This window comes from Equus przewalskii, chromosome 9, assembly GCF_037783145.1.
Source record: "Equus przewalskii isolate Varuska chromosome 9, EquPr2, whole genome shotgun sequence".
Classification (NCBI taxonomy): domain Eukaryota; kingdom Metazoa; phylum Chordata; class Mammalia; order Perissodactyla; family Equidae; genus Equus; species Equus przewalskii.
The window spans coordinates 16,773,512-16,799,360 of NC_091839.1; the positions used below are offsets into that span (position 1 = coordinate 16,773,512).

At 49.3% G+C, this 25,849-nt stretch overlaps 1 protein-coding gene across 2 annotated transcripts in view; it reads left to right on the forward strand.

The window, feature by feature from the left end:
- Positions 1–10,953: 10,953 nt before the first annotated feature.
- Positions 10,954–25,849, forward strand: part of SAE1 (SUMO1 activating enzyme subunit 1) — a 64,664-nt gene continuing 49,768 nt past the window's right edge. For both annotated transcript variants that reach the window (XM_070633073.1, XM_070633074.1), the window contains exons 1-2: positions 10,954–11,181; positions 23,208–23,319. In XM_070633073.1, coding sequence (XP_070489174.1) covers positions 11,084–11,181; positions 23,208–23,319 — 210 coding nt within the window. In that variant the 5' untranslated portion in view covers positions 10,954–11,083. The remainder of the gene's footprint in view (positions 11,182–23,207; positions 23,320–25,849) is intronic.

The following is a 25,849-nucleotide window of genomic DNA, read 5'->3' on the forward strand; positions in this document are numbered from 1 at the left end:
GAAAATGAGGCTTTAAAAAACCTTTGTATTATGGAAAAATTCAAACATATACAAAAACAGAAGGGAGAGTAAACTGAACCCTCATCTACCCATCATCCATCTTCAACGATTAGAAGCTCAGAGCCAAGCTCGCTTCCTGACTCCCATCCACTGACCACCCCCAACTCCACTAGATTATTTTTGACCACATCCCAGACTTATTCGATCTAGCTAGCTAGCTAGCTCCACACATATTCATATATAGTTATTTCTATGTACGTCGTTATATATTTAAAAACATGCACTCATACCTGTACTGGGTTAGTCTTTCCCTCGCCTCGAATTCGTGTTCCCCCTGGAACCTCAAGATGTGATCTTATTTGGAAGGGTCACTGAAGCTGTAACTAATTAAATTAAGATGAATTCACACTGGAGTGGGGTGGGCCCTTAATCCAATATGATGGGTACCCTTATAAGAAGACGAGAAGGGACAGAGAGAGACACACAGGGAAAACAGCATGTGACAACAGAGGCGGAGACAGAAGTGATGCATCTAAGAGCCAAGGAATGCCGAGGATAGTTGGCAACTGTCAGAAGCCGGAAGAGGCAAGGAAGGGTTCGTTCCCCCGGGCCTTCAGAGAGAGCTCAGACGTTCACGTCAAACTTCTAGGCTCCACGACTGTGAGACGATACCTTTCTGTTGTTTTGAGCCACGTGGCTTGTGGAACTGGGGTATGGCGGCCACGGGAAACTAACAGATACCTGTAACTCCAGTCCAATCCCATAGGACTCATTCCAGCCCTCGCCTTTTCTATACTTGTACCCCCTCTGACACTGAGACAACCTGGCTCCCATTATCGTTCACATAGTGCATGGGCTTTTGAATTAACCTATTGCAAGGAAATGCTTAAAATTTGGGGAAATAGGAGCCGGCCCGGTGGCACAGCGGTTAAGTGCGCACGTTCCGATTCTCGGCGGCCTAGGGTTCGCCAGTTCAGGTCCCGGGTGCGGACATGGCACCGCTTGGCATGCCATGCTGTGGCAGGCGTCCCACGTATAAAGTAGAGGAAGATGGGCACGGATGTTGGCTCAGGGCCAGTCTTCCTCAGCAAAAAAGAGGAGGATTGGCAGCAGATGTCAGCTCAGGGCTAATCTTCCTCAAAAAAATAAATAAAATAAAAAGTGTGATTAAAAGTTGTCCAGAGCCAGGAGAGAGATCCAGAGCTCAACCCGACATCTTTAAACAGCCCTGAGAGTTACACGGTTCTAACAGGGAGAACAGGAGAAAAATTAAGACTAGAATGAAGCAATACACAGATCTCTGTTCCGTGGTTCCCCACCCTGACTGCATTTTAGAATCAACTGGGGAGCGTTTTGTACAAATCCCAATGTCGCGGCTCCACCCCGGACCTATTAATCGGAGTCTCTGAAGGCGGGGACTGGCCTTAGATTTGCTGAAAGGCTCCCAGGATAATTCTAACGTACAGGTGGGAGTGAAAGGCTGCCTGGTTAACGGTGAGCAGCCGCCTGGTAATTCCGTAATTACGGAATCCTTAAACCCAGGAGCCTGATCTGCTCCATAGCTGCTCTCCACCCCTTTTATGTTACAAAGTCTCACTTTTGGCAGCTGTTCTGAATAGTTGTTGTTGAAAAACGAGCTGCGCCATGGGTATATATCCAAGAAAACTGAATACAGGGTCTCAAAGAGACATTTGCACACTTGTATTCATAGCAGCATTATTCACAATAGTCAAAAGGTAGGAGTGACCCAAATGTCTATTGATGGATGAATGGATAAACAAAATGTGGTGTATACGTACAATGGAATATATTCAGCCTTAAAAAGGAAGGAAATTCTGGGGGCAGACCCAGTGGTGTATTGGATAAGTTCGCATGCTTGGCTTCGGCAGCCAGGGGTTCACAAGTTCGGATCCTAGGCACCGAACTAGCACCGCTCACGAAGCCATGCGGCATCCCAAATAAAAGAGAAGAAGTGTGGTACAGATGTTAGCTCAGCAACAGTCTTCCTCAAGCAAAAAGAGGAAGATTAGCAACAGATGTTAGCTCAGGGCCAATCTTCCTCAAAAAGAAAAAAAAAAAGGAAGGACATTCTGACACACGTTACACATGGATGAACCTTGCAGACATTATGCTAAGTGAAATAAGCCAGTCACAAAAAACCAAATTCCGTATTTCATTTATATGAAGTATCTAGAATGGTCAAACTCATAGAAACACAAGTAGAATAGTCGTTGCCAGGGGCTGGGGGGGGGAGGGAATGGAGATTTGTTTAATGGGTATAGAGTTTCAGTTTTGCAAGATGAAAAGTTCTGGAGATTGGTTGCACAACAATGTAAATATACCTAACAGTACCATTAACAACACACTTAGAAATGGCTATGGTGGTACATTTTATGTTATGTGTATTTTACCACAATTAAAAAAAAAAGCTGCCCTGAAATTTGGTAGCTTGGAGCAGTAACAATCATTTTATCATCTTTCACAGTATCTGTGGGTCAGGAATTCAGGAAGGCTTGGCTGGCTGGTCCTGGCCTGGGACTTCTCGTGTGGTTGTAGATCACAAGGCTAGAACTGGAATGGTGGGTGGCTGGTGGGCTGGGGCTGGGCAGCCACCTCTCTGGCTTCCTGTAGTTTCTGCACGTGGTTTCTCCTCATCGGCTCTTGGGCTTCCTCTCATCATGGCGGCCTCAGGGCAGTAGGACAGCTTATCCGGTAGCTCGGGGCTCCAACTTGAGGCTTCCCACGAAGAGGGTGGAAGTAGCCTGCCCTGCCCTGACTTAGCTGAGAAGTTAAGCAGTGTCTCTTCTACCACATTCTATCAGTCAGTCACCAAAGCCAGTCCAGTTTCGGGAAGGGAACATGGATCCCCCCACCCCATCCATGGGAGTACTGTCAAAGGGATGTTGCAAGAAGAGTGTAGGATGGGAGGTATTGTCGTAGCCGTCTTTGCAAAATGCAATTGGCCACGGCAGGCAGTGATTAAGAGAACTTAGTGAGGAGCTGGCCCCCGTGGCCGAGTGATTGATTAAGTCCGTGTGTTCCATCTCGGCGGCCCAGCGTTTCACTGGTTCGGATCCTGGGCACCGACATGGCACCGCTCATCAGGCAATACTGAGGCGGCATCCGGCATAGCAGCCAGAAGGACCTACAACTAGAATATACAACTATGCACTGGGGGGATTTGAGGAGAAGAAGAAGAAGAAAAAAAAAGGGGGGGAAGAAGATTGGCAACAGATGATAGCTCAGATGCCAAGCTTTAAAAAAAAAAAGTAAGAATATTAAACAAAACTTAGTGAATCTGCTTGTCGCCACGATTATTTCCTTAGTTGGCATCATCGAACCCTGGAACTATTTGGAGTTAAATATAGAAATGTTCCAGTGACTCAGACTTCTGGAATTAATGTTTCAGTTCAAGAAATTTACGCATATTTGGCTTTTTCACATGCTGGAGATGTTTAAGAGGATCTGGCCTGCTGAGTTTCCTGGTGAGATATGTGGTTCTCAAAAAAAGTTCTCGAAACTTTTTCCTGTATTGATTTAAGGACTAATGACTAACTCTAAAATGGTTTAGCCAAAAAAGATGTGTGTGTGTGTGTGTGTGTGTGTGTGTGTGTGTGTGAGAGAAAGAATTAAATGCGCCAAAACTTCAAATTAATGAATCTATATAAAGGCTATATGAATATTAATTGGACTGTTTCTTTCTGTAGGCTTGAAAACCGTTAAAGTAAAAAAATCTTGGGGCTGGCCCCGTGGCCGAGTGGTTAAGCTCGTGCACTCCGCTGTAGGCGGCCTAGTGTTTCGTTGGTTCGAATCCTGGGTGCGGACATGGCACTGCTCATCAAACCACGCTGAGGCAGTGTCCCACATGCCACAACTAGAAGGACCCACAGTGAAGAATATACAACTATGTACCGGGGGGCTTTGGGGAGAAAAAGGAAAAAAATAAAATCTTTAAAAAAAATCTTGACATAAAATAAATTAAAAATTACCAAATAGTGTCAGTTATACTCGTTCTGTCCCTAAACTTGAACCCATCTGGACCCTCACCTCATCCTCTGCAGTAAGGGGTAAGGTCATGACTAGAGGCTGGATTGGGGTCAGGAAAGCAGCTAGGAAGGGGCATTTCCTAGGGGGCCAAGCAATATTTGGAAGAAACATTACAAATTTGAAGAGGCACATGCTTCCCACACATGGTCATTTCAAAGAGAGCCTCAAATCATTCTAAGTAAAGTGGTGCTTATTCTGGATGGGTTGACTTGCATCTTTAGTGGTCAGGATCCTGGTTTTTTGTTTTTTTTGTTTTTTTTGGTGAGGAAGATTGGCCGTGAGCTAACATCTGTTGCCAATCTTCCTCTTTTTTCCTTCTCCCCAAAGCCCCACTGCATAGTTGTATACCCTAGTTGCAGGTCATTCTAGTTCTTCTATGTGGGATGCTGCCACAGCACGGCTTGATGAGTGTGTATAGGTCCACACCCAGGATCTGAATGTGTGAATCCTGGGCCACTGAAGCGGAGCACACAAAGTTAATCACTCGGCCATGGGGCTGGCCCCAGGATCCTGAATTTTTTATATTCTGTATTTTTATATTCTGTATGACTCAAAGCTCAATGGTCACATACTGTAATTAACAAATAAATTTCCAGGCATACATCTAAAACTAATACAGTGCTATATGTCAATTATATCTCAATAAAATAAAAACATTCACAGGGTTTTGTGAGTTCGGATCCCAGGCACAGACCTACACCACTCGTCAGCCATGCTGTGGCGGCATCTCACATATAGAGTGAAGGAAGGTTGGCACAGATGTTAGCTCAGGGCCAATCTTCCTCAGGAAAAAAAATTTCATGACCCAGTTTCTTGATTGATGCCTTTGTCCCCTTCAGTCACCATGGCTCAGTCACCCGGCTTCTCTTCATTCCCCAGGTCTCTACTTGCTCATGACTTCCCCTGAGAGATCTTCCCTGACCGCACAATACAAAATACTCCCCTCCATGTGTCCCCTAGCACGGGCCTGGGCACAGAGGAGGTCCTGAGGGAAATTTGAATGAATGAGCATGTCAGAGAGATCGAATCCAGAAAGATGAGGAGTGTCCACAGAGAAAGGGACAGAGAGTCAAGGAGAGAAAGGGAAGTGGGGTCAGGCAAAGAGGGAGAGAGAGAGCGGAACGTGTGAAGAGAGATGTGGGGGGGAGAATATTCAGGTCATCCAACACTATGTAACAAGCGATCCCAAAACTTGCTGGTGTAAATCAACATCAATCATTTCCTTTGCTTATGGATCAGCACTCTGGGCAGGGCTTGGCAAGAGTGGCTCATCTCTGCTCCGTCTGGGGTGGCCTGACGGTCGGCCAGAGGATCCCCTTCCAAGATGGCTCACTCACGTGGCCAGCAAGTCGGTGCTGGCTGTCGGCTGCAGCTGTTGACCTGGCTGAGGGTCAGGAGCTTTGGTTTCTCTCCAGGTGGACCTCTCCCTGGGCTGTTTAGGCTTCTGCTAGCGTGGAGGCTGGGGTCAAGAGCAAGTGTCCCAAGAGATAGAAAGTGGAAGCTGCCCATTTCCTTATTTATTTATTTTTTTTGGTGAGGAAGATTGGCCTTGAGCTAACATCTGTCACCAATCTTCCTCTTTTTGCTTGAGGAAGATTGTCACTGATGTAACATCTATGCCAATCTTCCTCTATTTTATATGTGAGATGCCTCCATAGCATGGCTTGATGAGCAGTGTGTATGTCTGCGCCTGGGATCCAAACCTGTGAACCCTGGGCTGCTGAAGCAGAGTGTGTGAACTGAACTGCTATGCCACCAGGCCGGCCTCTCGTTTTCTTTTTTTAACTGCTTTACTGTGCTATTCACATACTATGCACTTCACCCATTTAGACTGTACAATCCAGTGGGTTTTGGTATATTACATTATTAATTTTTTAAAATTTCAGTAAAAAATGTATAAGAAAATCCACCATTTTAGCCATTTGTAAATGTACAGTCCAGTGGCATTAAGAACATTCACAAGAGGCCAGCCCGAGGCACAGCAGTTAAGTGTGCACATTCTGCTTCGGTGGCCCAGGGTTTGCTGGTTCAAATTCTGGGTGTAGACATGGCACTGATTGGTGCCATGCTGTGGCAGGCATCCCACGTATAAAGTAGAGGCAGATGGGCACGGATGTTAGCTCAGGGGCAGTCTTCCTCAGCAAAAAGAGGAGGATTGGCAGCAGATGCTAGCTGAGGGCTAATCTTCGTCAAAAAAAAAAGAAAAAAAAAGAACATTCACAATGTGATGCAGCCATCACCACTACTTATTTCTCTTTTCATCACCTTTTGTGTCTGGGTTCTTTCACTTAGCATAAAATTTTCAGGGTTCATTCATGTAGTGTGTATCAGCATTTCATTCTTTTTCATGGCTGAATAATATTCCACTGAATGGATATGCCACATTTTGTTTATCCATTCATCAGTTGATGGACACTTGGATCGTTCCACCTTTGGCAATTGTGAATAGTGCTACAATGAAGACTGGCATACAGCTATCTGTTTGAGTTCCTGCTTTCAAATCCTCTGGGTATACGCCTAAGAGTGGAATTGCTGGGGGGCTGGCCTGGTGGTGCAGTGGTTAAGTGCACATGTTCTGCTTCTCGGTGGCCTGGGGTTTGCTGTTTTGGATCCCGGGTGTGGACATGGCACCACTTGTCAAGCCATGCTGTGGCAGGCGTCCCACATATAAAGTAGAGGAAGATGGGCATGGATGTTAGCTCAGGGCCAGTCTTCCTCAGCAAAAAGAGGAGAATTGGCAGTAGTTAGCTCAGAGCTAATCTTCCTCAAAAAAAAAAAAAAAAGAGTGGAATTGCTGGCTGATATGGTATTTCTGTGTTTAGCTTTTTTGAAGGGAGGCTCCCCATTTATCAAGGGTTGGACCTGGAAATTGGCTCAGCACTCACTTCTATCGTATTTGATTGATCGAGCAGCCACAGAGCACAGATTCAAGATCAGGGGACAGAAATCCCCTCCCCCCAAATCAGTGAAGAATATCAAAGGATTTATGGACCTATTTTAAACCTCCCACAGAGTGCCTGGGGTGAGGGGAGGGCGGGCCAAGGAGAGACCCTCCGGGAGGCAGAATCAGACAGAGAGAACGAGCTTCAACTCTGGGTCTTGGCAGGGGCAGCCATCCTCTCTGCCGGGGGGTTCTTCCCCTGCTTGTTAGTTTTAACCTCTATTTTCTCTGCGAAGCCGAACATTTACATTCTCGGAATATCCTTTCCTGACTCAGACGCTGTCTTAGCTCTCTCTTCTTTTCCTTCACAGCACTTCCCAAAGTTCCTATCTATTTGTATTTATGCCGCTATTTTCTCTCTCCCAGTGGACTGTAACTGCGTCTAAAGCAGGAGCTTGTCCATTTTCATCACTATTGTATTCCCAGGGCCTGGCACAAAGCCAGACACCTAGTAGGGATGTGGTAGGGATCTGCCGAGTAGTTGAACTTGTGAATAATTCTTTGACTGATGAAGTACTGTCTGTCTCCCCTACTAGACTGTCAGCCCCACGCAGGGCAGGCCCATGTTTCTTTTTCTTTTTTTTTGAGAAGATTAGCCCTGAGCTAGCTGCTGCCAATCCTCCTCTTTTTGCTGAGGAAGACTGGCCCTGAGCTAACATCCGTGCCCATCTTCCTCTACTTTATACGTGGGACGCCTGCCACAGCATGGCGTGCCAGGCGGTGGCATGTCCGCACCCGGGATCCGAACCGGTGAAGCTCGGGCTGCCAAAGCAGAACGTGTGCACTTAACTGCTGCGTCACCAGGCTGGCCCCTCCATCTTTCTTTATTCACCTTATTTTCACAGGGCATAGTGCTTAGTGGATGTGGTAACCAGCCTCTAAGATGGTCCCCAAGTTATCCTCGGCCCCTAGGACTCACGCCCTTGCATCGTCCCTCCCACAATGAATAGAGCTGACCAGTGGTGACCCATGGGATACTGCAGACGTGACAGTGAGTGACTTCCCAGGCTGAGTCCTAAAAGGCATTGCTGCTTTCAACTTGCTCTTGTGGACCACTCCGTCTGGAGGATGCCAGTTGCGGGGTCATGAGGGCACTCCAGCAGCCAGGTGGATAGGCCCATGTGGAGAGAAACTGAGGGCCTCAGCCATCAGCCAATCAGCCTGCCAGCCATGTAGATGAGCCACCTTGCCACACAATCTTCCACCCCAGGCCTCTGATGACTGCAGCCCCAGCTGACATCTGACTGCCCCCTCCTGAGAAACCATGAGCCAGAACTGCCCAGCCAAACTGCTCCTGAATTCCTGACCCACAGAACCTATAAGACATAAAAAATGTTTATTGTCATTTTAAGTCCCTAATTTTTTTTTCCTGAGGAATATTTGCCCTGAACTAACATCCACTGCCCCTCTTCCTCTATTTTGTATGTGGGTCACCACCACAACATGGCCACTGACAAGTGGTGTAGGTCTGTGCCCGGCAACCAAACCCAGGTCGCTGAAGCAGAGTGTGCCAAACTTAACCACTAGGCCACAGGGCCAGCCCCTTAAGTCCCTACGTTTTTACATAATTTATTGCATATCAATAAGCAACAGAGTAGGCATTGGCCAATTTTTTTGAATGACATTGTGATCTTGGATGAATTGCTGCTCCTTTCTGAGTCCCAGAGTTGTAATCTGTAAAAGGGGATGAAATATCCACCACTGAGGTTCACAGAGTGTGTACCTCATGCAGCAAGATCAGAGCACATAGTAGGAGCTTCATATGTCACCAGCAGTATAACCTCAGAGGAAGCAGGTGGCCACACAGCCTGGGTTTGAATCCTAACTTCACTATTTCTAAGATAGAAGACTTTGTTCAGGCTACTAATATTTAACTTTGCTGGACCTCAGATTCCTTGGCTGTGAAATGGGAATATTAAAGAATTTATCTGATCTTATAAGGATTAGAGAAATAATCCATGTAGGGGCCGGCCCCAGGTCCAAGTGGCTAAGTTCGCGCTCCGCTTCAGCAGCCCAGGGTTTTGCTGGTTTGATCCGGGGCATGGACATGGTGCCACTCATCAGGCCATGCTGAGGCGGCGTCCCACATAGCGCAACCAGAGGTACTCACGACTAGAATCTACAACTATGTACTGGGGGGATTTGGGGAGAAGAACAACAACAAAAAAAGGAAGAATCCATGTAAAGCCCATTTAAACTCCACGAGAGGGCAGCTATTTTCTTTCTTTTTCACTGCTCTATTCCTAGCACAGATGTCAATGGTTGATGCATAGCAAGTGTCAATAAGTATGTTGAATGAATAATAAAAAGGCACCTTGCCTAAAGAACATACATATTAGCTACCACGAGGCCCTACATGATCCCCCACCTGTTTCATTTATTTTATTTTATTTTATTTTTAAGAATTTTTAAAAAATTTTTCCTCCCAAAGCCCCCCCCCGGGTACATAATTGTGTATTTTTAGTTGCAGGTCCTTCTAGTTGTGGCATGTGGGACGCCACCTCAGCATGGCTTGTTGAGCAGTGCCATGTCGGTGCCCAGGATTCGAACTGGCAAAACCCTGGGCTGCCGAAGCAGAGCGTGCGAACTTAACCACTCGGCCATGGGGCCAGCCCCACCTGCTTCCTTTATGATTTAATCTCTTACCACTTGCCCCCCTCTCACTTTGCTCCAGAAACCATGCCCTCTCCACAGTTCCTTACCAGTGCCAGCACACTCCAGCTTCAGGGCCTTTGCACCTGCTGTTCCCCCCTACCCAGTGTGGAAACTAATAAAAGAAACCCTAACTAAATTGGAGTCAGGAAGGTCTGTAGGGGGAGCTCTCACGCCCTATCACACATGGTCAGTTACACCAAACAGGAAGACACAGGCTCGCATCTTGAAGAGGAACTAAAACTACTTTACTACTGAAGGAAGATTTCTCTCCTGACCTTGGCAACAGCCCAGCCAATGTGTAATGCCACAGCTCAGCCAATGAGAAATGCCTCAGCTCAGCCAATGAGAAATGCCGCAGCTCAGCCAATGAGAAATGCCACAGTCCAGCCAATGAGAAATGCCACAGCTCAGCCAATAAGAATCAGTTGCCCCCCCAACTGTTACTTTCCCCCAATGGACTTTCCTTTAGAACAGCCCTGCCCCCTCCCTACTCCCTCTTTTCTCTATAAAAGCAGCTCTCCTTCTTTGTTGGATTTGCCTATGGTTTGCCATAGGATGCACTCTAGAATTGTGATTCTTTTGGCTATTCCTAAATAAACTCCTTTGGAGGCTTTTCAAGTTAACACCAGAAATGCCCCATCTCCCGGTTATCCACGTAGCCTGTTTCCTCAGTGTCTTCAGATCTCTGAGGTGCACAATGTCACCTTCTCTGAGAGATGTTCCCTGGCCACTTTTGTCACCCTGTAGTCGCATATCCTGCTTTGTTTTTCTCCAAAGCATTTATCATGGCCTGATTTAATATTGTCCTCTTTTTTCTTTTTTTTGGTGAGGAAGATTGGCCCTGAGCTAACGTCTGTGCCAATCTTCCCCAGCACGGCCTGATGAGCTGTGTGTAGCTCTGCGCCTGGGATCCGCGCCTGTGGGCCTGGGGAGCCCAGGCCGCTGAAGCAGAGCAGCTCAAACTTAAGCACTATGCCACCAGGTCACCCCTATATTTACTTTTCTTTGGCCCTCTTCAACAGAAATGTAAACTCCATGAGGGCAGGACTTTGTCTACTTCATGCGCCACCCTATTTTACACCACCCCGAATGCCAGGATTTCAGCAGGCGCTCTATAAATATTTGCTAAATTAATAGCTTCATAAATAACCACCTGGGGATCCTTGTCGAGCCACAGACCAGCCGTTTCTTAGCCAGGATTGGCTGGAGCCTCCGTCACGTGACTGGCAGGCCCGGGCCCGCCTTTGAGGCCGAGGAGGCCCACGTGGTCGCAGACTCCGGGGGCGGGGCCGGGCGGCGGCGGCCGTACTGCGCAGGCGCGGCCCCGGGCGCAGGCGCAGACGCAGCGCGGGCGCGCGGCCGGCGGCGGTTGGCGGCGCGTGGGGCCGGCGGGCGGTTGCTGTGAGGAGGACTCCGGGGCGGGCGGCGAGCGCCGGCGCCATGGTGGAGAAGGAGGAGGCCGGCGGCGGCATCAGCGAGGAGGAGGCGGCGCAGTATGACCGGCAGATCCGACTGTGGGGGTTGGAGGCCCAGAAACGGTCAGGGCCGGGCCGGCTGGTGGGGCGGAGGGGCTGCAGGGGGCGTCCGGCCTGAGGCGTTCGCGGCCCTCCGGGCGCGGGAGGGTCGGATGGGAAGAGGGGAGGCGGGGGTGTGTCCCCGGGGATGCTGGCCCGCCTGCGAGGGCCGGAGGGCTTGATTTGGGATGCTGTGGACGGTGTGGGAAGCGGGGGCGTCCCGGGGTGGGGAGGGGGCCGCTCCGCGTGATTGGGGGTCTCCGGAAGGGGCGTGGGGGAGTCCTGAGGGATCAGGAGGATGCAGACTCCGGGACTCGGACCCCCGAAGGGGCGGATGACGGGCTTTGGGTCGGGGATGGGGCCTTAGAGAATGGGAGGGGCCGGGGATGCAGGGAAAGGATGAAGGCGGGGGGCGTAGTTCATTCATTGGTAGATCGTGGGCTCCCGTGCCCTGCTGGGCGCTGGGCAGCCCGGCGGACCGGACAGACGCGAGGTCCCCTTCTTCTGGCTCCCGAGGGCTGGGTCGATCTGGAGGAAGGAGGGTTTCGGAGGAGTTTTGGAGGAAGTTCTTTCAAGTGGGAGTCTGGAGGTACCTGAAGAGGTTGCGTGTGTCTGGATTCGGGGGCGCGTCCCGGGGCACTAAGGTTGGGCATTGCCTCGGGCATTGAGGAGTAGTTATCGGAGGGGACGTCTTTGAAAGAGGTGATGGTTTCGATCAGATGTTTATGGAGCAGCTGCCGCGAGCACTGTTCTAGGCACGGAGCTTGTGTCAGTGAGCTATGCAGACTGCTTACCCACATGGAGCTTACATTCTGGTGTTGGAGACAAACGGAAATCATGTCATATTAGGTAACGCGAGTGCTAGGGAGAAAAATAAAGCAGGGTCAGAGGACCAATGAAGGATGGCGAAGTAGGAGCGCAGTTTTGACAGGGTGGCCTTTCAGAGCGGTGACGTGGAGCCTCAGACCTGGGTGAGAGAGAGAGCCAGGTGCCGCCTGGAAGAACCTTCCTAGCATAGAGAACGGCCAGTGTGACATCCTGGAGGCCAGCGCACGCGCGGCAAGTTAGAGAAACAGGGTGGCAGAGCCGGGGAGTGCTTTGCTTTTCTGAGTGTGCTGGGAAACCCGTGGGAGAGTTTTGGGCGGAGAAGTAACATGATCTGATTTGTGTTGTAAGAGGCTCACTGTTTGGAGAATGGATTGAAGTAGGCAGAGTGGAAGTGAGGATTTACCATTCCGGAGACTGCTGCAGGAATCCACTTGAGGCCTAAAGAGGGGGCCTTGGAAATCTGGAGAAGCGGTCAGATCTGTATTCTGGATGTTATTTTGAAGGCGGAGGGGCAGGATTTGCTGAGGGATTCGGGGTGTGGTGTAGGAGAGGCAGGACTCAAGGATGACTCCAAGGGTTTTGGCCTGAGCGACTTGGAAGGATGGAGTTGCCATTTACCGAGCTGGGAAAAGCTGTAGGGAAGAAGCAGGAGTTCTCTTGGACTTTTGTTTCAGATGTTTATTATACGTCTAAGTAGAAACAGGTGAGTGAGGTCAGCGCTGAAATCTGGGTGATGGGGAGGGTGTTTGATGGGAAGGAGGACAGAGTATAGAATTAATAGGTCTAAGGGTTGGGGAGGCAGGCAGGTTACGAGAATTTAGTTTGAGGGGTGGAAGCTTCTAAAATCTTTTGGTGAGAGAGAGAGAGTGTGGGTGTGGTGAGGTGGGGGTTACTACAGACTCATTTCAGATGTGTGGGGGCTTCTGTGATGGAGGGGGTGTTGTCATGAGGCATTAGCAAGCGTTCATCCGAGGGCAGCACCTGAAATAGAAGGTGAGGAATTAGGGCCGGCACGGTGGCACAGCGGTTAAGTGCACACGTTTCACTTCGGTGGCCCAGGGTTCACAGGTTCAGATCCTGGGTGCGGACGTGGCACCGCTTGGCAAGCCATGCTGTGATAGGCGTCCCACATAGAAAGTAGAGGAAGATGGGCACGGATGTTAGCTCAGGGCCAGTCTTCCTCAGCAAAAAGAGGAGGATTGGCGGCAGATGTTAGCTCAGGGCTAATCTTCCAAAAAGAAAAAAAAAGAAGAAGAAGGTGAAGAATTAAATGATAAGAATAGCCCTGAAGCCTGAAGACATAGGTGGGGTTGATTGATTTCAGGGACTGCTGTTTGAAGGGCTGGAGTGTGAGGAGGCCCTAAAGGATGGCGGAGGGGACCCTAAGTATACTAGAAGGGTTCATCCTGGGGGTGGGGCAGCAGGCAGTTTGGTTTGAAGCGGGGTAAAGATGGTGAGGGTTAAACTGGCATGCAGTGAGGGAGGATTGATTTCTCTCAGGAGCACTGAGTAATGCATGAGGGCTCCTGAGGAGGGCAGGACCTCAGGGGCAGATCCAAGTCAGGATGTGGGATTCTTGGGAGGTGGGAGTTATTCTGAGGGAGCGGAGAACCTGAAGCTGATTGGCTGAGGGTCCTGGGCGGGAAGGAAGGGGTTATCTATAATTTGGGGTCTCTGTTTGTAGACAGTCTTAGAGTTCATTAAAGTGCTGTCTTGTCCATTTTTCAACTGAGTCTCGCAGCGGCTCTGTGGAGTCAGAAGGGCAGTGATTCCCTTCCCTGGACAGACAGGAAGGAGCTCTCCAAAGCAAATTCACTTGCCTTTAGGAAGCTCCAGGTGGGACAGGAGAGCTCCGGGGCCTGGGCTTCCTTGGTGGAATGGAAGGCGGCCCGGGAGTCGGCAGACTGCGTCCCGGCTGCAGTTCCGCCTCTGACTGTGTGATGTTGGGCCAAGGTTGTCAGAGAACTGGAAGGGAGGGTAACACTAATGAAAGGGGCCTTCCCGGGGACTCGTACAGTGGAGTGGTTAACAGTGGGGTCTCTTTCTCACACAGTGGTTGAGAGTTTTTGAAATTAGTTGCCAGCATTAAAAATCTAGAGAATTGGGTAAATTTGGGAGAATTCGAGCATCAGAAAGAATAAAATTGAGTTCATTTAAGAATATTTAATAACTTAAAATCCATTAAGGCCAAGATAATATTAAACATGAGAGAAATTAAAAACTCCTTTGTCTAGGTTGGAGGTGATTATTAATAACGTGCCTTCCGATGGGGTGAAGTAAACCTCAGTGTGTTATTATTGAAGTTTTCCTGCCAGATATGTTTGGCCCTAATCATGCTTTTAGAGAACAGAGGAACGAATTGAAGGACACCATTGAGGTAACGGTAAGATTCCAGAAAGTGAGGTATTTTACCAGACAACTGCCCTGCTTCTATTCCAGATGTCACTGTCATGGAAACAACAAGTGAAGGCACTGTTGTAGATTAGAAGAGAGTAAAGAGGCGGAGCTAGGTGCAAGGTGTGAACCTTGACTGGATCCTGGTTCAAAAAGAAAACTTCTACTAAAAAATCTTTTAGAGGGGCCGGCCCCGTGGCCGAGTGGTTAAGTTTGTGCTCTCTGCTGCGGCAGCCCAGGGTTTTGTGGGTTCGGATCCTGGGCGCGGACGTGGCACCGCTCATCATGCTGAGGCGGCGTCCCACATGCCGCAACTAGAAAGACCCTCAACTACAATATACAGCTATGTACCGGGGAGCCTTGGGGACAAAAAGGAAAAAATATAAAATCTTAAAAAAAAAAATCTTTTAGACAGTGGGGGAAATTTGAATATTCAGCCTGTTAGATGATATTTGGGGATTATTTTCTAGATAGGATAATATTGTGGTTATAAAGGAGAGTGTGGTACTTTTGGAAATGCATGCTGAGGTGTGTAATGCCGTGATGTAGGTATATGGGTAAAGCCAATAGGGCAAGATGTGAACTATTCTTTCTACTTTTCTGTATGTTTGAAATTTTTTATAATGAGAAGTTGGGGGGGGGGGATGTGTTGTTCCACTCCTAATCTGGAGATTTCCCATAGAATTTCTGGTTTTTGTCTTTTGAAAAGTGGGAAAGTGAGACATGTCCACACTGATTGGAGCTAAGTGGAGGCTGCCTTTTCCTTTTGCGTCTTCCTTTGCCGCGTCTCCGTCGGTTCAGCTTCACTCTTGGACGTGATTGCCTGGTCCCGCAAGCGTGTGCGTTTGCATCTCTTGCTCTGGTGCACAGCCCGTGTTATGGATGAGGTTCGGGGAGGGGCGCCGACTCCCAAGGCCCCACACCAAGTAGATAGACGGAGGACTTGACTCTGAGTGAGCGACTGCAGGGGCGCTGCTGTTCGCGTGACGGCCCGTCTCCCTCACTAGGGGCTCGTTCTCTCAGATCCACAGAGAGGCGAGTGCTGGAGCCGGCAGCTTGCGTGTCCTCAGAATGTGTGCTTCGGTGGCTTCTGCGCTGCCCCTCACAGCAAAGGCGTGTGGAGTTTTGCCTCTTGCACGCCACAGTAGCTTGTCCCGGATCTAGGAGTGAGGAAGGCAGGGTGACTGGAAAGAGGAAGTAGGTTATAAGCTCTGTGAGGGCAAGCACTTTATGACTGCTCCCTGATTAAGACAAGGGTTTGACTGGCCTCTTACATTTCCAGTGCTTGCGGGTTGGTAGACTTTAGATATTTGTTGAGCGAATGAAACGATTGTACGTTGCCAAGACCTAGAAAGTCGGGACACCTGGGGTTAGTTCCCAGCTCTGCTAGCACGCCGTCTGACCTTGGAGGAGAGAGTTTCTTGGCCTTAGGTTCCCCGTCTGCAAAAAGGAGGGCTGGGTGTGACTAAATCTCGCAGGACTCTTTCAACTCGGAAATTCTGACTTTGCAAAGAAAGGATGACAAAAACTGCCCTGTTTTCAAACACGTTACCCAACACTGCTGCTGTTCAAAGGGACTTCTGGAGGCGCACGTGAGCCGTAGGAGTGACTGAGCACGTCCTGTGTGCTGGAGGCCCGTCCCAGTTGTTTCATGGAAGGACCAGCGTATGGCACTGGTTGATAGTGGTTAACGGTTGAGTTTGGATCTCCACTCCGGAACTTCTTGGTTCTGTTCTCCTGGATGCACAGCCTGTCTCGGTGCTTCAGTTTCTCATTCATCAAGTGGAGGGAATAGAGTCTTGCTTTGTAAGCTTGCTGAGAACTGAATGAGATAGTGCGTGAACAGTGTCTACACGCAGAAAGCACTCAGTGAGTTATAGCTGCAATTATTTGACAAGTATGAATCACCAGCAACAAAAGAGGGGGAACTACATAGGAAATAGGGTGAGATAATAAGGCACGTGTAAGACGCGAGGCGGTGGGGTGAGTGGAGACTCCAGAAGGACCAGGAAGGCTGTGGCAGGAGCAGGTTTGCCTCGGCATGTCCCAGTGGGGAGCAGTCTGCAGTTCGGTTTTGGATTTTGACGAGACTCTTAAGTGAATGTAATGAATGGGTAGTCCCAGGGAGCAGGATTATAGATTTAAGTGAAAAGTAGTCTACTGTTAAGTGAAGAAGAGTATTTCTGGAAGGAGAAGATGGTCAAATCTGTCAAATGCTGATGGCCCCGCCATTTGTCTGGTTGTGCAGACCGGAAACCCAGGGGTCCTTTATTCATCCCTGTTCCTTCTGCTCACGTCCAGTCTGTTGGGGAGCCCTGCGGGCTCTGCTTCAAACTGTGTCTGTTCATCTTCATTTCTTAGTCCCAGCCACACCCCTCATCTCTTCACCTCAGCAATTTCCTCGCTGCTCTCCCCTGTTCCACTCTTGACTCTATAATCCATCCTCCACATAGCAGCCAAACGGATTTAAATTAAAAAATCAGATCACAAAAGCCCTGCTTCCAGTGGTTTGCTGTTATACTCAGAATAAAATCCAAGGCTTTTCAGATCCATTGCCTTTCACGCCCTGCCTTGTCTGATCTTGCCTCCCTCTCCCTGGCTCCTCCCTTCAAGCCACTTGAATCCTTGTGTTCTTCGAATGTGCTCAAGCTCTCTCTGGCCTCGGGACTTTGTGCTCACCCTACTTGAAATAGTCTCATGCTGGATTTTTGCATGACTCACTCTCACACATTAGACTCTAAATACATGTGATTTGAATATGAATTTGGGAGTCTTAAGAATTCTTAACTGGGAGTGGAATTCATTGGCTTGACCTCACTTGCAGTGTGTACTGTGAATTCAAAGATTGTGGTGTAATGGCTCTGGTTCCTTCCTCCTCAGAAATTTAGAAGGTATTCCTGTGGCAGCAGAAGTCAAAAGAGAGGAGAGTAAATCAGCAAATATTTACTTAGGGCCTACTGTATACAAGGCAGTGTGGGGGAGATGTTAAGAGAGGAAAAAGCAGAGATCATGGTCAGAACTCAATTTGGATCCCAGCTCTGGGCACCCATTAGCCGGGAGAGTTTGCACACGTTTTCTGAGTCCTGGTTTTTTCCTTTCTCAAAGCAGACGTGGATCCTTTCCTCTGGAAATGTGATGGTCTGCCTTGGGGTCTGGAGCCCCCTGGACTTCTAGGGGAGTTTTTTTTTTTTGGGGGGGGTGAGGAAGATTGGCCCCGAACAAACATCTGTGCCAGTCTTACTATGTATTATATGTGAGTTGCTGCCACAGCATGACTGACGAGTGGTGTGGGTCTGCACTCGGGATCCAAACCTGCGAACCGGGCCACCAAAGCAGAGCACAGTGAGCTTTACTACTACGCCATGGGGCTGGCCCCTGGGGAGAGAAAATTTATGCGACGTTGAGGGCGCGTATGATTTTTTTCTGAGAGAGAAAAAGTGGTGAGGAGCCATGATGAAGGTTTCAGTGCAGGACTGTGTAATGTACCTGGCTCAGTGCCTGGTGCTTAGTGCGCCCTCTGTGGAGGGTAATGACCAGCATCGTTGTTGCCGGTGGGCTGTGGGCACGGTGTGTCACAGTGTCAGTTTGCATTTATTTGTGGTTTTGAGAGGCAGTGTGACTTGAAGAGCCCAGGCTCTGGAGCAGTATTGCCTGAGTTGATACTGTTTGGCTGTTTGGTAGCTGTGTGATCTGCGGCAAGTTTCTTAACGACTCTGTGCCTCCCTGTATGAGTTTCCTGTTGCTGCTGTAACAATTACCACAGTTTCAGTGACTTGAAACAACACGCCGTTCTTCTCTTACAATTCTGGAGATGAGAAGCCTGCCGTCAGTCTCACTGGGCTGAAATCAAGCTGTTGCCAGGGCCCTGCTCCCTGTGGAGGCTCTGGGGGAGAATGTGCTGACTTCTCCAGCATCTAGAAGCCACCTGCATTTCTTGTCTCGTGACCCCTTCCTTGCTCTCCAAAGCCAGCAGTGGAGCATCTTCAAATCTCTCTCTGACCATGGACCCTGCTTTTGTCATTCATCTCCTCTGAGCTGACCCTTTTGCCTGCGCTTTTAAGGACCCTTGTGATTTCCTGGACCCACCCAGATAGTCTGGGATTATCTCCCCATCTCAAAACCCTTAATTTAATCACATCCACAACATTCCTTTCATGATGTAGAAGTCCTGTAAAGTAGTTTATTGCAGGTCCCAGGGACTAGGGTGTGGACCTTGTGGGAGGGGGCAGTATCTGTCTACCCACTCAGCTTTCTTATCTGTAAGCTGCGAATAATGATGGTGACTACCTTGCAGGTATAGGATAAATTGCTTAGAACAGTGCTTGGCATACAGGAACTCTTACTAAGTGTTACCTTTGCTTTTGTCTTTTTAGTGGCTGCCTACCCAGGGCAGGGTGGGCCTCAGAGTCCACCATAAATCGCTCTACCTTATTGTCACCCTTATCTATTAGCTGATTATAGTAGCCATTTTCTAGCCCTGTAACTTTGGTTAAGCTAGTTAACCTCTTTGTGCCTGTTTCCTCACTTGCAAAATAGGGGTAACAAGGTACCAGCTTATAAGGTGGTCATGAGGTTTAAATGACATAATACATGTAAAGACTTTGGAACAGTGCTTGATACATAATTAGTGTTCAATACATCATGTTAGCTATTATTATTTTATTAATTTATTTTTTTGAGGAAGATTAGCCCTGAGCTAACATCTGCTGCCAATCCTCCCCTTGGTGACTGGCCCTGAGCTAACATCCGTGCCCATCTTCCTCCACTTTATATGTGGGACGCCTGCCACAGCATGGCGTGCCAAGGAGTGTGTAGGTCCACACCCGGCATCCAAACCGGCGAACCCCAGGCCACCGAAGTGGAACCAGTGAAGTTAACCACTGTGCCACCGGGCCGGCACCAGCTATTATTGTTTTATCACGTGCCAGACTTATGTCATTCTGCTGATGGACACTTGGGTTTCTCTTGGTGTGCCTATCAATTCAACAGCTGTGTGAGGAGCAGTGTCATAGGTGCCAAGCACAGTCAGATGCTAGGGATACAATGGTTTCTGGAACGTACATTCTAGGAGGAGCGGACAGTGAGTGTATGAACAAGTAGCCTAATGCCAGATAGAAGAGGGTGTGGACTCATTTTGGAGTAAGGTGGCCAGTGTGGATTTCTCTAAGGAGGTGGCACTTGAGCTGAGACCTAAAGATGGGTCATGTGAAAAGTTGGGGGAAGAAGCAGAAAGAACAACTCATGCCGAAGTGTTATGGCGGGAGCAAATGTGTTTTCTAGGATCCAGGAAGGCCTGCGTGGCTGCTGGCAGGTTACCAAGGGAGGGAGCAGGGTGAGTCGAGCGGCGCGCAGGCTTGTGCTCAGGAGGCTGCACAGGGAACCTGTGACAGATTGGAGCAGGAGAGCGGCATAATCTGGTTTCAAATGTCTCTGCCTGAGGTAGGGCCAGTGGATTGGGGGGCAAGAGCGGAAGCGGGGAGGCCGGCTGGAAGGCTGCTGCAGTATTGTAGGTGGGAAGCGATGGAGCCCAGAGCAGGGGTGGCCGTGCAGGTGGCGGGAAGTGGATGGACGCTGCCACTGTGAATGTATTCGCATGTGGTTTTGTGCCAGCTTGAATACTTCTGTGGGGTTGGTTCCTAGGAGGGGGATTGCTGCGTTGGAGAATGAGTGATACCAGCCGACATTCTCCAAGTGCTGACCGTGTGCTGGGGCCTATTTTAAGTGCTTTTCCTGTAATGGAGCCATGAATGAGCAGTAGTCTCGGGGCCCCCAGCCTGGTTGAGGGTTGAACACACGTAAGCACACTCAGTGTTGATGGCAGATCCGTGAGAAGCTCCCGGGCAGTCAGCGTGCAGAGCTCTGTGGGGTGCGGGGTCGTGGAGAGGCCACGCGGCTGCCTGTGACTTATGTCAGAGGCCTGGAGATGCCGCGCTGCTCTGCGAGTTCTGAGGACGGAGTGCTCGCCTGAGTCTGCCGCCATAGGGTGGGACTTTCTGAGGCCCTGGACTTTGAGTTGGGGTGTGAAGTCTGGGGAAAGGCTTGACCAGACACGGAGAGGAAGGGAGCGCGTTTCAGGTGAGCGGGCTGCTGTGCTGGAAAGTCCGCGGGTGGGAAGCTGGAAGTGTGTTGGCGAGCGAGTAGTCCGCTTGTAGTAGGAGATGAGGCTGGGAGGGCGAGAGGGAGCCAATCCTGAGTGGCTTTAGATGCCAGCTTTAGATTTTTTTTCCTCTGTCAGATTTTTTAAAAATCAGAATTAAGCCCATCCCTGAGCCCTTTTATGATTAAGGCAGTGGGGATTGAGAAATTCAGTAAGTTCAAGTAACATGTATCGGGCATCTGTTATATGCCAGGGATTATGCTGGGTGTCTTTACACACACATTTTGTCAGCTTGTTGAGGGGATTAAATGATAGGAAGTCAGAATTGGTATCCCCATTTTACAGACAAACCAGCGGCAGTTCAGAGAGACTGTGCAGCCTGTCCAGGTCACCCAGTTAGGAAGCGGCAGAGCCTGAATTCAAACCGAGTTTTCAGACCTGGAGGGCATTAGTGGTGGGCAGTGCCCATTGCTGGAGAACATAAAGGAGAGCAGAGCCTGCGAAGAAGTTAGTGGGTTTGGAGATTTGAGGAGGCCATTGGTAATGTTTGAAGATCCAGATTCCTGAAGGAGAGCCAGGCTGTTCTAGTTGGATCCTCGAGGTCCTGGAGCAGCCGCGCAAGGAAGTCCCCAGTCCCTCAGACTGAGAGGGAACTTAGATGCTGGCGTTCCAGCTGCGGCAGGGTCAGGGCCAGGGGAAGGGAGGACTCGTAGACTAACGGTGCCCGCAGAGACCCGGAACGCACAGCAACATGCACGGTGCTCAGCCTTCCCGATGTCACAGGTTTGCTATGTGCACCGTATTCTCTTTGGAAACATTGCTTATCCTTCCACCCCCTGGTGGTAAATCTGTGCTGAGACCTGCTCAGCACTAGCACCTCTGTTCTTCACCTTGCTCGTGCATTCTCTGCTCTCTTCCCGATTGCTTCCAATTCTAGTGAAGTGGAATTGTCGCTTGAAAGGCTAGTGTCTGCTAGCCTGTGGTTGGCAGTGCAAGGTCCCCACAGGAAAAAGGCAGTCATGGAGAAGCTGAGACCCAGACCTGTCTTCGAGGGAAATATTGTCAGTATTCTCCCCTCCCTCCATTTTGCCCCGTGGTCACATCAGCGAAGGAAATCCAGAGTCTGCTGACATCAAGGGCCAGTGCAGGACCCTATCTCATCAGCACCGTTCTCGTTAAAGACTTCTAGTCTCATGCCTGCAAGTGTCCACGATTATGAGGACCGTTTTTGGAAGAGAGTGTCGGCAGTTCTCCCTCACACTGGTACTTGTTGAGAATCAACTGACTTTGTAAGTTAAGAGCAAACTCCCTGGCCGGCAGCGGAACTTGCATTTATGTGAGACTGTTGGTAGTTCTTACTAGTCCTTGTCAGTATGAATAAGTGTACATTTGCTGCAGAATTATTAATGAGTTTAATCACAGGGTGCTCCCAAAGATACTCATGGGGTTGTTTCAGAATATATGATGAAACTCTTTATTTCCTTTTTCAAATCTGAAAAATTCTGATTCTGAAACACTTCCGGTTCAGGGGATTTCAAATAAGATGATATGGGCGTCTGCTGCCTCCCACTGACCTCAGAGTTAAATCTGGACTTCCTGGGATAGCCCAGGAGCAGCTTTTTTTAGCCTCGTCTTCTGTCACTTTAGAATTAGAATGGTCCAGGGGCTGGCCCCGTGGCCGAGTGGTTAAGTTCGCGCGCTCCACTGCAGGCGGTCCAGTGTTTCGTTAGTTCGAATCCTGGGCGCGGACATGGCACTGCTCATCAGACCACGCTGAGGCAGCGTCCCACATGCCACAATTAGAAGAACCCACAACGAAGAATACACAACTATGTACCGGGGGGCTTTGGGGAGAAAAAGGAAAAAATAAAAAATCTTTAAAAAAAAAAAAAAAAAAAGAAGAATGGTCCAAACACTTCCCAGATACACTGTCTTTGGTGGGGCCACGTTTTAGCTTCTGTATCACAGCCTACAGAGTGCCCCTTCTCACCACCTCTCCTGCTGTCCTGCTGGTCCAAGCCGCCATCCTCTCACCTTAACGGCGACAGTCTTCCCCCTGATGGCTTGCCATCAGGCTTGGCTTAAATGCAGAGTCCTTCCAGTGCCTGGAGGAGCCTTCGTGATGTGGCCCTGGTCTGTCTGCAGCCCCTGTCACACCGCTCTCCCCTGCGCTCACTGCTCTGCAGCCGCTCTGTCCTTCCTGCCCCGGGACCCGCAGGCGCTCCTGCAGCTTCTGCGCTTGATGCTTTCTCCCCCTGGTGTGCTCTTCTCCAGATATCTGTATGTCTGTCCTGCGTTCCATTTTGATTTTTGCTCGGCTCCTCCTCAGAAAGGCCTTCATGCTCAGCCTGTCTAAGATGGTACCCTCTATCATTCTTGATCCATATCAGGTTGGATTTTTCTTCACTTTTTGACGTTTTACATGCTCTCATTTGCCTCCTTCACGAAGTGTAAGCTCCAGGAGGGCAGGGATTATGTCTGCCTTATTCACTGCTGGATTTCCACCCCTTAGAGAGGTGCCTGGCGTCGGAGGGGCTCCGTAAATACTTGTGGAATGAATTCTCTGCAGGATGGAGTGGAGCCTGTCTCTTTCCTAGGTTTGAGGCCATGATGCTTCAGTGCATTTAGTAAAAAACCAGAATTATTTCCCTGTTACTTTGTCTTTTGTCTTCGGTGATTCGTCGAGCGTCTTCTGTTCTCTGTTACCCGGTTAACAATGTCTCCCTTCTAGGCTGCGGGCCTCCCGGGTGCTTCTTGTCGGCATGAAGGGACTCGGGGCTGAAATTGCCAAGAACCTCATCCTGGCAGGAGTGAAGGGACTGACCATGCTGGACCACGAACAGGTGAGATGTGCAGCCCCTCCTCGCTCTCCTTGCTGACCGCCCCTCTTCAGTGTCACGCTACGACGTTTGGTGAGTTCCTCCTTGCCCTTCAGGGCTGGGAGGGGAGGGCTGGCGCGGATGGAACCGCAGCCACAGCCGTTGGACACTGACGGCGCTGGCACCAGCTTGGAATTCAGCCCCACCACATCGAGCTGGGTGACCAGCGGGGCTCTCCGTCTCCTCGTTGAGCTCGCTTGTCTGGAAAATGGAGTTAACAAACATCCCACTGAGAGGGTGACCGTGGGAAGTAGAGGAGTGGCTTCCCCGCTCTGCCTGTAAGTCACTTGAATAAGTCAAAAAGCAAAATTGCCGAGGGGCTGTGTTAGGGTGTGGCCTTCACCCCCACCCCCACCGATGCTGCTTTAGAAGTTCTAAGATGAGGCTCAGGAATACATGCATTTAAAAGACAAATTTAATTAAAAAAAAAAAGACACCCCAGGAGATCTTGATGTCGATGGCTGACAGACATTACTTTGGAAAACTGGATCAGAGAGAATGTGTGTGGACCTCATTGGCTTAGTGTAATAAGCATCCAGTAATTAGTAAGTTATATGATATAATGTTTCATTGGTAATATAATAATAGTGCTCGACTCATGTAGCTTTCTCTGACCTCTTTTCTCCACGGTGAAAATAACTGCCTTTTTCACTACATTCTCATGCCTCAATGACATTTTGCTCTTTTTTAATAGAAAAATGCAAATATATAGAAAAATGGAGAGAACAGTATTTGATTCCCCATCTTCCTGGCTTCTACAGATACCTATATTTTGTCGATCTTTTTTTTTTTTTTAATTTATCTTCTCCTCTATTTTTTTTAACAGTATTTTAAAGCAAATTCCAGAAATTGTGTCTTTTTAGGTAAAATGCTTCAAAGGTGGTGTCGTCATGTGATGTTGTTTGTCTTTCTTTCCTGTGAGGCAGTGAACAGGGGTCCTGTCTCATGCTAAGTGACTAGCACACTGTGTGGTATAGGCTTTGTGGGCAAAAGTAAATGTTTATGAAATTTTTAAAAGCTCACCTGTTTGGGGTTTCAGAAGAAAAGAAACAGCTGGAATTATTTTTTGGAAATTCTGCAACATGAAGAGAAAGGTGGTTTGGCTCACTTAATATCACAGTCACAAATTGATTTTTGACTTGAATTCAAAACCTCCTAAGGAAAGAAAATTCCTGTAGGCCCGCTGCCAGGCTGTTGAGGTCAGAGAGCTGGCTGCTTTGACGTCGCAGTGGCCACAGTGCCCCTAGAGGCAGGAGTGCCCCTTCTGGAGGAAGGCTGTGTTTGCAGGGAGAGGGTAAGAGCGGAGACCCGCGCATGGATGGTTCCTCAGCTTGCAGACCCCTGGCGTGGAAAAATGAAGCCACACGGGATGGTGGCTTCCTCACGTGGTTGGGGGAATTGAGAATGGGGAATGGTCATATGGCACCGAGGAGTGTGTGCTACGCTTCTGTGACCGTCCCAGTGCGGGGATGAAGGCCACCCGGTGTTGGAGTGAATGGGCTCATGGGCATTCCTTGTTCCTCACCTTGAGGACTGACGGGGCCTTCCACCCGCCTGCCACTGCAAGGCCCATCTCCTTGGACTGGTTTTCAAGGCTTAGCGTGGTGGTTCTTGGTCTCGACTGCACTGGAGAATGCTTGGGGAGTTACTTAACAATGATAGTTCCTCAGGGAGGCTAGCAGTCAGGGAGGGTTGAAAACCACTGACTTCACATAACCAGGTCCCAGCCCCCTTCCGGCCTGACTCCCACCTCATACATTTACTAGTTCGTGAACACTAGGGTGGTTCTCCCTTGCCGTGGGCTCGTGCTTTTTCCCTGACTGGGAACATCCCGGGGAGACAGTGCTGTATGGTGCACAGGCTTTGGAATCCTGCACCTTGGGCTCAGTCCCATCTGCTCAGTCTGGGCAGGGCCCCTAACCTCTCCTGTATCTCTAAAATGCTTATCTATAAATGAAGGTGTTCCTGCCTCCCCCTTAGAGGTTTTCACATAGTTTACGTCAACAGGCATCTGAGAGCACCTTCTCCACCCTGAAGTCTGCAGGGTAGTGGGGATGCACAGAATTTGGTTCCCATTCTCAAGTCTTTCTCAAACCAGAGCAGGCTACCTGACTCAGGTTCTGATAGGGGACACGAAAGGTTTTCTGGAATTCTGATCTGAGCCGAGTCTTAAAGAATCAGTAGACATTTGTCAAGTTGAGGGGCTGTGTTTTAGGCAGGGGACATTAGCAGTGGCGCAGAACAGTGTGGTAGCAATAGAATATAACAGGCAATTTCGTGTTTTTAGAGTATAAAGCAAAAGTGGTGGAGGGCGGGGCCAGGTTGCAGGTAAGGTCCCAGTCATGAAGAACCTGCTAGTAAGCCCTGCTGTCAGCTTTTACTTAGTGTTAGGTGGTGAGGATTCGTGGAAGAGTTTCAAATGGGGGAGGGGTGACCTGGTCGGCTCTGGGCTTTCTGTAGCTCACTAACTGCTGTGTAAAGTGGTGGCACAAGA